The sequence below is a fragment of the Podospora pseudocomata genome, chromosome 5 (assembly GCF_035222375.1).
Source record: "Podospora pseudocomata strain CBS 415.72m chromosome 5, whole genome shotgun sequence".
NCBI lineage: Eukaryota > Fungi > Ascomycota > Sordariomycetes > Sordariales > Podosporaceae > Podospora > Podospora pseudocomata.
Window position 1 is genome coordinate 1,037,254 of NC_085889.1, and position 13,491 is coordinate 1,050,744.

The window sequence follows — 13,491 nt, forward strand, 5'->3', positions numbered from 1 at the left end:
TCATTCCCGGCGAACGCCGTGATGCTGATGCCCATGTGGAGGCACCAGCGGTTGAAGTATTCTTTTGTGTTGCATGGTGTGTTCTCCACGTGGAAGTTTTTGTCTCCGAGAATCTTGTTGATATGGGCCTACGGCTGGGTATAGGTGTAGGTAATAGGTAAAAGATGGAATCGTTAGATGAAAAAGAAAAGAAATGGAAGGTAAAATATATTACCCACAACGTCTTTTAACGTATATTATAAGCGAGTCGTACATATAAGCGAGTCGTACAGTCTCCGCCACGACGCGTCCTCCTTACACCTAACATCAATTTTTTCCACAACCCAATATGCCTCCTACTTCAAAGGAAGCCAGGATACTCTTAGCCTTTGAGGCTCTTCGAATCAATGAAAAATTAAGCCTCCGAGCTGCAGCTAAGCTCTTCAACGTACCAGCTATGACTCTCTCTAACCGACGCGCCGGCCGGCCTGCACGACGCGATATAACACCCAATTCGAAAAAGCTGACTCAATCGGAAGAGGAAGCTATTGTCCGATATATTATTGAGCTATGTACGCGAGCTTTTCCACCAAGATTGCGTAGTGTAGATGATATGGCCAACCAACTGCTACGCGTACGCGACGCGCCCCCTGTTGACAAGCTCTGGGCACATAACTTCGTCAAACGCCAGCCACAGCTCCGTACGCGTTTTAGGCGTAGATACGACTACCAGAGGGCTAAGTGTGAGGATCCAAAGGTCATTGCCGAGTGGTTTACGCTCATACGGAACACTAAGGCTAAGTACGGTATTGTAGATGACGATATCTACAACTTCGACGAGACTGGGTTTATGATGGGTATTATCTTCGCGGGTATGGTAGTTACGACTTCAGACGGCCTTAGCAAGGCGAAACTGGCCCAGCCTGGCAACCGTGAATGGGCAACGGTGATCCAGGGAGTCAATGCCCTCGGCTGGGCCATCCCTCCTTTCATCATCTTAGCCGCGCAGTACCACCTTGCCAACTGGTATACCGAGTGCAACTTACCGTCCACCTGGCTGTTACGCCCCAAGCGTAATACCCCTGTACAGGAACCACTGGGTGGTACCTGTCAGAAAGAAAGGAGTCTTACTAGCAAGGAGTTCATCCTTCTGTTGGCGGTGGCCATGGTCTGTTGGCCGCGGCCATGATTTGTTGACCATGTGATACTTCAGAAACATATGTAGATAGTTTCACATAAATAGGGGCGAGTGCCCGGCGCTCCCCATGTCGAGGAATCTATCTGATTCCTCATGCAAGCAATCAAGTTCATTTGTCTACAATCTACTCTCAGTAGCTCTTTGTTAGAACAACCTGTTGTTGACAGTGAACCCGTGTCTGAGACGCTTGTCACAACCTTCGATCATCCTGTCATATTCACCTCTGGCGTACTGCCTTGCAGTCTGTATCCATTCCTGGTGCAGGTTGTAACACTGGCGTATCGCAACCACCGATAATGGCTGGACTACCAAGGCCAACGAGGCACTAAGCAAGCGCAGGAGAGCCAAAAAACATGTGTGCAGCTTGGAGGATCACTTACTGTGCAGGATGCACACGATCTACTAGACCAGAAGGCCGTGGGTGGGGAGGCAGTGGAAGAAACGCAGCTGGATGGTAGTGGTGTAGGGGGTGCTCGTACAAAAGTTCAATGCTGTGGTGTATGCGGTAAGCCTGGCCATAATGCACGCACTTGCCAGGAGGCTGCAGAATCATCTGATTCAGCTGTTTCTGATGTAATTGTAGTTAGTTCCTAATGTTGGTGTGTTATAATTGAGGGTAATTGTAGTAGGGTGGTAGAGAGTGCGCGACCCACTGATATGCACGACTCACTGATAATGTACGTTAGTAAGTTCATTCAAAGTCACGAATAAACGTAAAAAGCAAACCCATTGAGGAACGACTCTAGCATTTTTGCTTGGATCCCCCTCGTCTTGTCTATCTATATCCTATTTCATGTAGGAGTCGTAACCGTAGCATGTTGTTGCTATTCCAATAGCCTGTGGAAAAGTTTACCCCGCGATTGAAGCGGTCTGCCCTGATTTGTGTGTGGGGTGGGATTTCCACCCAGCAACTAGTATTTGTTAGACAGCCAAAGAGATACGTCATATTATTGATGATTCCGGTAGAACATGAATGCAATGACAGGGAAATGAACTTTGTTTTCGCACATCTGATTTTTTTTTTAAAAAAAAAATGACCAAAAAACCTGTTTATGGTTGAGACAGATGCCGTAGTTGTGAATTGAGGTCAACGAGTGACCAGGGGTTGAAAGATAAGCTTAATTGGCCCACTCTGGAACCGCAGCTCCACACAATCAAAAAGGCTTGGTAGCTGTATCTTATCGGTATCGATAAGCAATGTCGCGGTATCCGAACATCTCGCAATCCCAAAACCAAGACAGCACATATGTAACATACATAGTTTTATCGCCGCCCATACGCGGATCCTTTGCCCGGATTTCATACGCGTGTAGAGCGTACGAGGTGGCGAGGGCTACAGGCCAACGAAGCGTGGAGGGTTTGGCAATTGCATGACGCGATCCACTCGAGTCTGGGATGGCGTTGGAAGAAGGCAGTCATTTATGCACCTTGTGTCCGCACGTGGGTGGACGCGGGCATGTGGCATCTCGTGACTTCAGCTGAGGTGAAAATGATGTGGTTCTGGATTTTTGTCGCTCAACATTTTTTCCCAATCCAGCTGATGTCTCCCAATCCAAGGTGGTTCGACATCTGGAGTATCACGAGCGGTAATCTGGTGTTGTGCTCAGCGAAATGGGCAGATGAATGGGAAATTTTTGAGATGGGAGATTCCCCCTGCCAAGACAAGATTCCCACCGCTCAGTTTCCGACCTTGCCAATTGTAGAAGGATCCCTGCCCACAAGGGACCTTCCAGATGCGGAGAAGGGGCCAGACCAGACGGGGATTCGCGCCTGCCGACCGGGAGTGGGGTTGCAACCACAGCGACCAGCACCACACAACAGATCCATCAGAAACAAAAAATGCAGGGCCTGTCCCAGCGTCCTCCCAGCATTCTCTCCTTCTATCGGTCCTGTCAGAGGCCGGCCGACCGTCACGGCGGATCTCTCTCCTGTCCATCGCCGGTCTTGGCGCCGAACAAACGTCAATCCCGCCGTTGGATAGTTGGCAGGTGGCACGCCCCTTTTCCTTTTCCTTTCCCCAATTCCCGACTCGTCTCGTTCGTGCATGTGAGGCGTACGGTATGCGCCAACGGGAGCGGAACACTGTTTGGTGGTCCGGCACAGTGGTCTCTATACCAAAAGCGAGGGCTCGCATCGGTCCCGACCCTCCTGCTCCGCTCCTCTGTAGTTCATCGAGACGGGAGCTCTCTCTGCAGAGTGCCAGTGAGTGCCCAGCAGAGTGAAGGTTGTCGAGATGTTTGGTGCACTCTGCGCACTCTTGAGTAACTCGACCCACTCCCGTGGTTGCACCATCCAAGCCATTCCAAGATTTGGCCCCGTTCGCTTGCGGGACAGAGGAGATGAGACCGCGCGGTGGTTGAGCTCAGCCCCAACGCCAAGTTGCCCCAAGCTGCCCACTTGGTTTTAGCTTCAGAGCTCCTCCCATCTTCAGGGTCCTGCCCCACGTGCAGTCTAGCTCCATGGATTCACCTCCCAAGACTTTGCCTTTCCCTGTTTCCCTCGTCTCTCTCTCGGCTCGTCACCCATCTCCCCTTTAGCCGCTCCTGGTGTTTAAGGAGTTGCTCCGTTATCTGGGATTCCACAAAAAGTCTCTCGTTGCACCCTGCTTTCTTGGGTTACTTCCCACCCGTTCGCTCTTTTTTCTGCCGTTCCAGGTCTCTCTCTTTTCTTATTTACACTTCCGCCAGCCAGTCATCGGCCAAACCTACTAGACAAGAAAGTCAACAAAGTCAACAAATACCCCGACCTTTTCAACATCCAACATAAACCCGTCATATTACCTAGAATACAGCATCCCGACAATACCATCATGTCGCGCGACAACGTCCTCTGCCCACGGGCGGTTCAGGACCTCATCGCCGACGGCCACATCATTGTCATCTACGACGAATATGTACTGAAACTGGACTCGTGGCTGGAAAGGCATCCCGGTGGCAGTCTGGCCATTCTTCACATGGTTGGAAAGGATGCGACGGACGAGATCAATGCGTAAATATTGCCTGCTTCTGACTGGACAATGGATGCAGTTGAGTGCTGACACATTGGTGGGGCGTCTACGCAGGTACCACAAACCCCCAACATTAAAGACCATGAAGGCTTTCCGTATTGGTCGCAAGCCTCCCGGCATCTGGACGAACACAACACCACCAATTCGCGGCGGCGTCTACGTCAAGGAGCCCGAGGAGAAGCCCGCTGTCGAATCCACCATCCCCACCGACGTATCCGATGCCGAGGACTCTTCAGTTTTGGAGACGAGCATTAGCGATCTCTCCGAGTCGCGAAGCACGGGCACAGCTCCTACTTCAGAGGATAGCTGCGGAGAGGACCCCGAGGAGACCACAATCGAGCGCATGGGTGAGACAGATGGCGAGACATTTAGATTCCGGTCTGCCAAGAAAATTTATGTTGGAAAGAAGGACCCTCTGGCATTTACTACCTGGGCCGAGAAGCAGGATGAGGCCCGCGACATCCTCGAGTATCCCTCTGTCGACCCAGCTGTGCAGCAAGACATTGTCAAGAAATACCGCGAGCTCCATGAAAAGGTTTACGAACTCAACCTCTACGACTGCCCCTACATCGAGTATGCCAAGGAGATGTGCCGCTACACGACTCTGTTCGTCGCTTCCATGACCGCTCTCTATAATCAGTGGTACTTGACATCAGCTTTCTTCCTGGGCTTGTTCTGGCATCAGATCATGTTCGTTGCGCACGATGCCGGCCATCGCGCCATCACCGGAAACTTTGTTATCGACAGTCTAATTGGCATGTTCGTCGCCGACTTTTGCTGCGGTCTTTCGATTGGTTGGTGGAAGAGCAGTCACAATGTTCACCATCTCATCACCAACATGCCCGAGCACGATCCCGATATCCAGAACGTCCCTATCTTCGCCACCTCGCCCTCTTTCTTCAGGAGCCTTCACTCGACCTACTACGACTTCACCTTCATCTGGGACGCCGCTGCCAACTTCCTTGTACCCTTCCAAAAGTACACCTACTACCCTGTCATGGGCATCGCGCGCTTCAACCTCTACCTCCTCTCGTGGCTGCATGTCCTTTCTTCCAAGGCCTCGTCCCTCGGAAGCAGCAAGGCGTGGTGGATCCGCCCCGCTGAGATCGCCATGATGTCTTGCTACTGGTACATCTTTGGTTACCTCCTCCTCTGGTGCACCCTTCCCAGTTGGCCCGTCCGAATCGGATTCGTCCTTGTCTCGCACATCGTCACCATGCCCCTCCATGTCCAAATCACCCTCTCCCACTGGGCCATGTCCACCTCTGACCTCGGAGAATCCGAATCCTTCCCCCAGCGCCAGCTGCGCACCACCATGGATGTCGACTGCCCCGCCTGGCTCGACTTCATCCACGGCGGTCTCCAGTTCCAGGCCGTCCATCACCTCTTTCCCCGTGTACCCAGACATAACTTGCGCAAGGTCCAGACCCTGGTCAAGCAATTCTGCGCCGAGACGAACATCCCATATGTTCTTCTCAGCTTCGAGGATGGCAACAAGAAGGTCCTGAACAGGTTGCAGGAGGTGGGCGACCAGGTTGAGCATTTGATTAACTGCCAGAAGTACATGGCTGCTACCGGCGAGAGCGGTTTGCATTGATGGATATGACATGAACGGCGTTTTTGTTTTTCTTTCGACACGAAAAGTTGGGAATTTCTTTTATGATGGGTTTCATGGCGATGAATTTTTTCTTATTTGAGCTAAGCTTTCTTTATTTCTGACGCTCAGATTTGCATGTTAGACTTGTTGGCGTGGGCGAGGGTAAAAAATGGGGAAAAGAGAGCTTCCCAGGCCACCACGAAAGAAAACTTATATATATTTGTAGTAATACGTTTTGTACATATGATGGGCATTTTTGGGAAGGGACCAAACTAGACATTGACTGTCCGGGATAACCAGTAATGCTGTATTGTTCCTCATTGCTGGGGGATTATTTTTGCTATGTAGCTGGTACACACAAGTAACCAAGAACACAAGACCACAAAAGGCTGTGGGACAACCCATATCAGCAAAACCCTACAAAATTGGCCCAGGCCAACATACCTACCTATACGAGGTCTGCTTGTTAACAGTAAACATCGGTAGCAATGACTGCGTTCATTCATATCCTTATAGAAATCTCACCACAAGTACTATTTATCTATCAAGTAGATACCAGGCGGCACTCTATCTTACTACCACCCAATAGATTCTAAAGCCAACACGACTAATAGAACTCTAGCCTTTCCTACCAACTCTGATATGTTCTCGTCATATCAACTCCTCTCTCCAATTGCCGGAACCGAAAAGAATATCACTTGGTCAACACAATACCAGACATATTCTCCAGATCCGTCACCGGCTTCACCATCCCCGTCCCATCATGCCCTCTCTCCACTCTATCCCCCATCTCACCCCCTTTGCCCCCTCGCCACCAACAAAGGCATCCACAGCCCCCCTATACCGCCCCGAAAAATTCACCGCCAACGCATACGTCCAACTTGCCAAAAAAAAACCATCGGCACCGCATGCCCAACGCCGTCCCCATCCTTCCCCCGTCACTATCCGCCACAGCAGCCAACAAAGGCAGCACCACCGCACCCCCAAAAACCCCAGTAATGATCCCCGCCCCTCGTTTGGTATGCCTCCCCAACCCCCTCATCCCCAAAGCCGCAATCGTAGGAAACCAAATACTCTCAAAGAACAAAACAACAAACGACATACTCATCCCCACGTTTCCCCTCAGCGTGATCGCCGGAGCGGTCAAATCTCAACACATGGTCATAAACCCCAAAAAGACTCGGCAAACACCGCATGAAAAAGCCTGTACTGCTTTCTGAAGGACAACTCCTTTGCTACTGGCCCAATAGCATGTGGTTGCTCCTCAACATAAACTTGATACGCCTCCGTCCCCAACACCCTGCCCTTCTTCGCAGCCTCCTCCTCCTGCAGCGCCATGTCCGCGTCGGTCATCTCGGGTATCTCCGCCAGGATAAAAACACCCGCAAGGATGAAGACAAAGATGGCGATGGACATGTACACCCACTAGACATTCTGAAGCGCCTTCTCCTCGTTGTCGAAGCCGAAAAAGACGAATGAACCTATAAGGGGGGCGACGATGCCGCCTATGCCGCTGAAGGCTTGGGCTAGGTTGATGCGCAGTTCGGCGTGTTTTGAGGGGCCACAGACTGGAGTGAGCGTGTTAGTAAAGGGTGGCTACCTTATGGGATCAAGGGGGAAAAGAGGTACCGGTTATGTAAGGGTCTGCGGCGGTCTCTAGGGAGCCGAGGCCGTTGTCGAGGATGAAGATGAAGATGCAGAAGCCGGCTAAGGAGTGGGCGATTGTAGCGGGGATGCAAAGGAGGGCGCCGAGGCCATAGAGAAAAAGCTCCCAGATGAAGGTCGCGCGGTAGCCATAGTGGCGGAGGATCCAGGCTGCATGGCCGAGGGAGGCGATGGGGTAGGCTTTGTGGGTGGGTTTGGCATCTTAGTCAGCCCGGGATTCTTTTGATGGTTGACGAGAACTACAAACCCAAAGTAAGCCGCCTGCTACCCAGACGATCGTGCTTTCTGTCGAAACGAGTGGGGTCAATCGGTCGGATCACCTCTGCGTGGAACAATAGTTTGGCATGAGTTTGTGTGTCGCCATCCATTCGATGATTGAGATTGCGAACCCGGTGAGCAGCGACATCTTTTAGTTGATTGAGATGGGGGTGTCTACTTTGTGTATATCGTCTATATTACCCTGGTTCTGTTCTTCCACACCTTAACCGACTTTCTCTCTCCCTCACCGAGCCGATTCTTCATCCCCATCTTCCCCGTCTGGCTCAGACCTCATCACGATGGAGTAGATCGTTACTGCCACGGCATAACATCCGACGACTCCCACAGCCAACCACCCAACAATCGGCACATACGATGCAGCCGCCAACGCAATCATCAAAAAGGCCCCCATACACAGCACATCTAGCGTGTTCATCACCATATCCGCCCACCGGTAATAGAAGCTCGAGGGCGGAGGAGGTCCACCAACCTTCAGTTGATTGTAGAACGACTGATTGTAGGTAAATACACTCAGGCCCAGTGTGAGCGTGAAGAATAACCAGCTGACTGATATCAATAGTCGAACTGTTTCCAATGAAAACCTGAAGCCGTTGTGGCTGAGGTGTGCGGGGTCGGCGATAGGCGAGACAATCAAGGCAAAGGTGATCGGGCACCCAAGCGCCGAGATAGCCATGAGAGGCTTAAGGTATTCTTGCACACAGACGAAGAAATCCGGGTTGGTGATGATGACGGAACTCCGGCTGGACGGAGAACTTGAGGAGGCTCGTGCGGTGTGGGAAGAGTTGGTGGAGGCTCTTGAGGCCGGCCTATTAGAGGCTTGGCTACGGCGTCTTTCCATGGTAAGTGATGATGTCGAAGATTGAATGAACACGATCTGAAGTTAAGAAACAAGGATGATCTTGAAAGAATGATGTTCTGATACAAGTCACACAAGCTGACGGCTGACATAATAGGACACCCGACAATTCGCAGCTCGGCTTTTCTGTCTGCAGGCGACCCGCGCAAGATGCCTGTCCAATAAGCGTCATCAAGTGGCTATCATCCCAACAATACCCCTCCCTCTGCCAACATGCAAGCGGGGTAAATATTTCAACTACATCTCTACTCAATTGACACCTCCTGGCATCCCCTGTGTTCAAGAAGCGCCTGTTACACACTACTACATACGAGCTGGAAGAGGTCATCGGGGATACAATCCCCCCATATGCCATTTTATCCCACACCTGGGAAGGGAAAGAGGTCACACTTCGTGATATGGAAGAGCCTAATGCGTTCTACAATCTCAGCGACCCCCCTAATGCAGCCTAGAAGAAGATCGCAAACGCGTGCCAGGTAGCACGTCGGCGATATTTCAAATACATTTGGATCGATACTTGCTGTATCGATAAGTCTAGCAGCGCCGAGCTTCCAAGAGGCTATCAACTCCATGTTTCAGTGGTATGCCAATGCTGAGGTTTGCTTCGTCTCCTTGAGCAATCTTGAACCGCTATCATGTCCCTATCCAGAGGAAATCGACTTTAGGAATGATCCCGCCAGGGTTAACCAAAGCCGTTGGTTTACAAGTGGCTGGACTTTGCAAGAGCTTCTGGCGCCAGCGAAAGTGCAGTTTTACGACAGTACTTGGTACTTTCGGTTTACTCGTGGGAGTCAAGCTGCAGACATTATGTCCAAGATCAAAATCAATGAGCATCTACTAAAGGAAACGGGGAAAACGGACGTCGAGGAACTGCATCGCACTTTTCGGGAAGTGAGCGTAGCTCAGAGGATGTCATAGGCGGCTGGGAGACAGACGACAAGAATCGAAGACCAAGCCTACTGCCTACTCGGGCTTTTCAACATCAATATGCCCATGTTATATGTAGAAGGCAGCAAAGCGTTCATGCGGCTTCAGCACGAGATTATGAGAGTGAACGATGACTGCACATTATTCGCCTGGCTACTTGGTCTTCCTGCGATACCAACGTCGACGAATTTCAGCGGACAGGCAGGATTTTCGCTATACTACGACTCTCCTGTCGATGCTCTCGCGCGTAGCCCAGCAGACTTTCGGTCCCCGACAGGCTTATTGAGACCTTATAAAGGTGCCGAGAAATTCAGACGTCCGACCCTTTCTCCAAATCAGCAAGGCATGAGCATCAGCCTACCGCTGAAACAAGACCCAGTCTTTCACCATACGGGGTACGGAATCCTAGGCATTGAGCCTCTCAGTGGGCACGGTATTATAGTTCCATTGACACGCAGGTCCTATTTTCAGCGGGAGCATGGCGATGATGACTTTTCCCGTTCAAGCTGGTTGGGTCCAGTCAAAGTTCCGAGAAGCTCCATGGACGGCGCAAAATGGGCCTCAATCACCATCTCTTCCCCTTGGGTCGTTGCCAAATGGAGTTCTCCTGAGAGGGAACTCACTGAGTCGCCACTACCCATACCTACCATACGCATAGCTCTATCTATTGATCACGGTCTGTGTGGTTGCCACAACGCTGATGACTTTGCTGTCAAGAAAATATATCCGGATACTTTTCCATTTCCAGTCATGTTTAGGCCTCTTCAGGCAGGGTTACCTCGCCCTATCTGGGACACACTGGGGGGCGCCTTGTCGCACCACGACAATGTTTCCGTCGGGTGGTGGTTGAATAAAATAATCAAATCCAATCTTCAAGGGACCACTCGAAGTTTGTGGTTGGGGTTTGACATCGGCTGTGCCAATTACCGAAGGCTGTTCTTGGTGAGGTTACGGGCCGGACAAAAGTTGATTCAAGGCATGATGATCTTCATCCCGGATTCGGTTCAAGGTCACGAATCTCTGCTCGGCTATCTTCAGAACGCAGTGCAAGGCAATCTGGCGGGGTACCAGTGGGTTAATGCCATTCCAGATCATCCATCCGAGGTTCTGCTTCTTACCTTTACCGACGAAGGGAGGACCCAGCAAGGACTCGTACCCAAAAGAACCGTTGTGGCAGTTCTATTGACCTCTGGGGCATCACATGACAGATATGTATGTACTCAAAGGAGGAGTTTGGATCAAAAGTCTAAGTGGTGAAGAGATGTGTGGATACCGGCCCCTTTTGTGGGTGTCGATGATCTTCAGGGGCTTCGTTGCCTGGGGTGATTAGTAGCTTCAGGAAGAACTTGTCCACAACACAAAGACTCAATTGCAATATGATGGTGGACAGAAGACTTTTTGTACCCGTCAGCGGCAAAAAGCCTTAATATTTACCATGTCCGTTCGATTTTGTCAGCTTCACCGTGTCCTAACTTCGGTTCTGGAGTGTCGAAGGTGGCGTGCGTTCGCCGGGGGCGGGTACTGTGCCCGACAACAACACGCCACCCAATCAAAACATGGAACATGCCCCACTTCCCCGACCGCCTCGGCTCGTCCCGAGACCCGAGACATGCGGTGAGCTTCACAGCTTACAGAACATCATCTCTGAAAATATCATCAGCTTACGAACACTTCTTGACCTTTTTCACACCAGCTTTTAGGTTTCACTTTTTACTAGTGCAAGGCAACGGCCACCCAACTCAGCAAATCCCACTTCAGCCCGGCTCATTCATCGAACTTTCTTGCCACCACCATCTCATTTTTCATCCCAAGAACATCTCAACGCACCAGCATCAACAACCACACATTACTACCACCACCACCACAATGTCCACCTTCCTCTCCCTTCCCAATCCCCCCCTCCCACCTCCCCTCGCGGCCCTCTCCCGCGCCGCAACCCGTCAAGAACCTTCCTCAGGCCACAGCACCAACATCCGCCCCCTCCGCCACCGCCTCCCCCCTTCCTCCTGCCCCAACCCCCTCATCCTTTCCCCCCCCCCCTCCGACCCGCTTCCCAAGCAGAACGAGACAATCTTCCAATCCTTCGAATGGTACACGCCCCCCTCCAGCACCACCCCCAAATCCCACTGGTCCCTCCTCACCACCCTCCTCCCCTCCCTTTCCCAACTCGGCATAACCAAAATCTGGATCCCCCCCGCCTGCAAGGCAGCCGACGCGAAAAACGGAAACGGGTATGACATCTACGACCTGTGGGACCTAGGCGAGTTTGAGCAGAAGGGTTCCACCCCGACAAAATGGGGGTCAAAAGCGCAACTGGAGGAACTTTGTAGAGTGGCGGAGGGGAGGGGGGTGAAAGTTTTGTTTGATGCCGTGCTGAATCACAAAACTGGAGCGGACTACAAAGAGAGGGTCAAGGCGAAGAAGGTTGACCCTTTGGACCGGAATAGGGAACTAGATGGGGGGGAGGTGAGGGAGATTGAGAGTTGGACGGGGTTTACGTTCCCGGGGCGGGGGGGGAGGTACAGTGGTCGGGAATGGGACAGGAGACATTTTACGGGGGTGGATTGGGATGACTTGACTAGGGAAAAGGGGGTTTGGAAGCTGGGGGGGAAGGAGTGGTGTGTGGATGTGGATGAGGAGGTGGGGAATTATGACTTTTTGTGAGTTCAACATGGGCATTTGGGAAGGTAAGGGAGTGCTGATGAAGTGAACAACAGAATGTTTGCCGATGTTGACCACCGACATCCGGACGTGCAGCAGGATGCTTTTGATTGGGTAAAGTGGCTGCCGACGCAGCTGAAGATTGGAGGGTTGAGGTTGGATGCGATTAAGCATTATAGCTTCCAGTTTCAGAAGAGACTGCTGAGTCATATTGACGATAATGTTGAGAACGGAAAGGACTGGTTTATTGTTGGGGAGTACTGGAGAGAGGACTCTGAGTTCCTGGCCAAGTATATTGAGTATATGGACCACAGGATTTCGCTGTTCGATGTGCCGTTGTGCTCTAATTTGAGCAAGATATCTATGGCTGGGGAGAGAGGCGACCTAAGGGACCTGTTCAAGGATGCTTTGTGTTTGTGGAAGCCTAATAATGTTGTGGTAAGCCCCTTAAACCTTCTGACAAGTGACAAAGTTTAGCTTTCGACTAACGTGTATTGCATAGACATTCGTTGTTAATCACGACACACAACAAGGCCAGTCCCTTGAGGTACGCTCCCGTGACATATCACGTCTTCCATAACGTTGACTAATCGTCAGCATCACAGACTCCCGTAGCACCCTGGTTTCTACCCCACGCCTATACCCTCATCCTCCTCCGCGCCAACACCGGCGTGCCCTGCGTATTTTGGTCTGACCTCTACGGCTCCTTCGCCTCCGGCCCCTCTTCTTTCATCCCTCCCATGTCCGGCAATCCCACCCTCCTCGCTCGCCTCATCCTCATCCGCAAGCTCTACGCCTATGGCACCCAGCATGATCTCTTTTCCCACCAACACTGTGTCGGTTTCACTCGCGAGGGTCACTCCGCCCACGGTGGGGGTGCTGGGCTAGCGGCGGTGATGGGTAACCAGTGGGGCCTGTCAAAGCTGAAAATGTACGTTGGGAAACATCACAGTGGGGAGAAATGGATCGATTTCTTGAGACTGTGTCCCGGGCAGGTCATGATTGATGATGAGGGTTGGGGGGAGTTTCCTGTGTCGGGCAACAGGGGTTGCTCGGTTTGGGTCAGTGAGACAGCAGAAGGGAAGGATGAGGTTATCAACCTCAAATTGTAAGTCGAAGCCTCGATGCTCGTGGTTCCTTGGCACCCAACGCTGACCATGATAGTAATTCGGATATCTATCGCATCGAGGCCGAGATGAACAGGCGACAATCCATGTTCGAGAGAAGACAGTATGAAATCGAGAGCATGAGCCGGAGAGCCCTTGCAAGCAATCTTCCAACCGTTTAATCCTAGATATGTAGCCTGATAACCGAAATAAATA

General features: G+C 51.5%; 2 protein-coding genes across 2 annotated transcripts; both read left to right on the forward strand.

Moving 5' to 3' along the window:
• The first annotated feature begins 3,120 nt into the window (after positions 1-3,120).
• On the forward strand, positions 3,121-6,171 carry QC762_500210 (uncharacterized protein). The gene is made up of 2 exons (XM_062890461.1): positions 3,121-4,165; positions 4,239-6,171. The coding sequence occupies exons 1-2, from the start codon at positions 3,987-3,989 to the stop codon at positions 5,779-5,781; spliced, it is 1,722 nt and encodes a 573-aa protein (XP_062741748.1). The 5' UTR covers positions 3,121-3,986; the 3' UTR covers positions 5,782-6,171.
• Positions 6,172-11,140: 4,969 nt separating this feature from the next.
• Positions 11,141-13,490, forward strand: QC762_500180 (uncharacterized protein). The gene is made up of 5 exons (XM_062890460.1): positions 11,141-12,168; positions 12,226-12,607; positions 12,672-12,716; positions 12,775-13,277; positions 13,334-13,490. The coding sequence occupies exons 1-5, from the start codon at positions 11,375-11,377 to the stop codon at positions 13,455-13,457; spliced, it is 1,848 nt and encodes a 615-aa protein (XP_062741749.1). The 5' UTR covers positions 11,141-11,374; the 3' UTR covers positions 13,458-13,490.
• The last annotated feature ends 1 nt before the right edge of the window (position 13,491 follows it).

What these genes read in the sequence shown, in the direction of transcription:
- QC762_500210 (XM_062890461.1), top strand. Translation starts at nt 3,987, where the DNA reads ATGTCGCGCGACAACGTCCTCTGCCCACGGGCGGTTCAGGACCTCATC. An exon ending in GCGACGGACGAGATCAATGC is followed by an intron (nt 4,166 to 4,238) that starts GTAAATATTGCC and finishes GCGTCTACGCAG; the next exon opens with GTACCACAAACCCCCAACAT.
- QC762_500180 (XM_062890460.1), top strand. Translation starts at nt 11,375, where the DNA reads ATGTCCACCTTCCTCTCCCTTCCCAATCCCCCCCTCCCACCTCCCCTC. An exon ending in GGAAGCCTAATAATGTTGTG is followed by an intron (nt 12,608 to 12,671) that starts GTAAGCCCCTTA and finishes TGTATTGCATAG; the next exon opens with ACATTCGTTGTTAATCACGA. An exon ending in GAGGTTATCAACCTCAAATT is followed by an intron (nt 13,278 to 13,333) that starts GTAAGTCGAAGC and finishes TGACCATGATAG; the next exon opens with TAATTCGGATATCTATCGCA.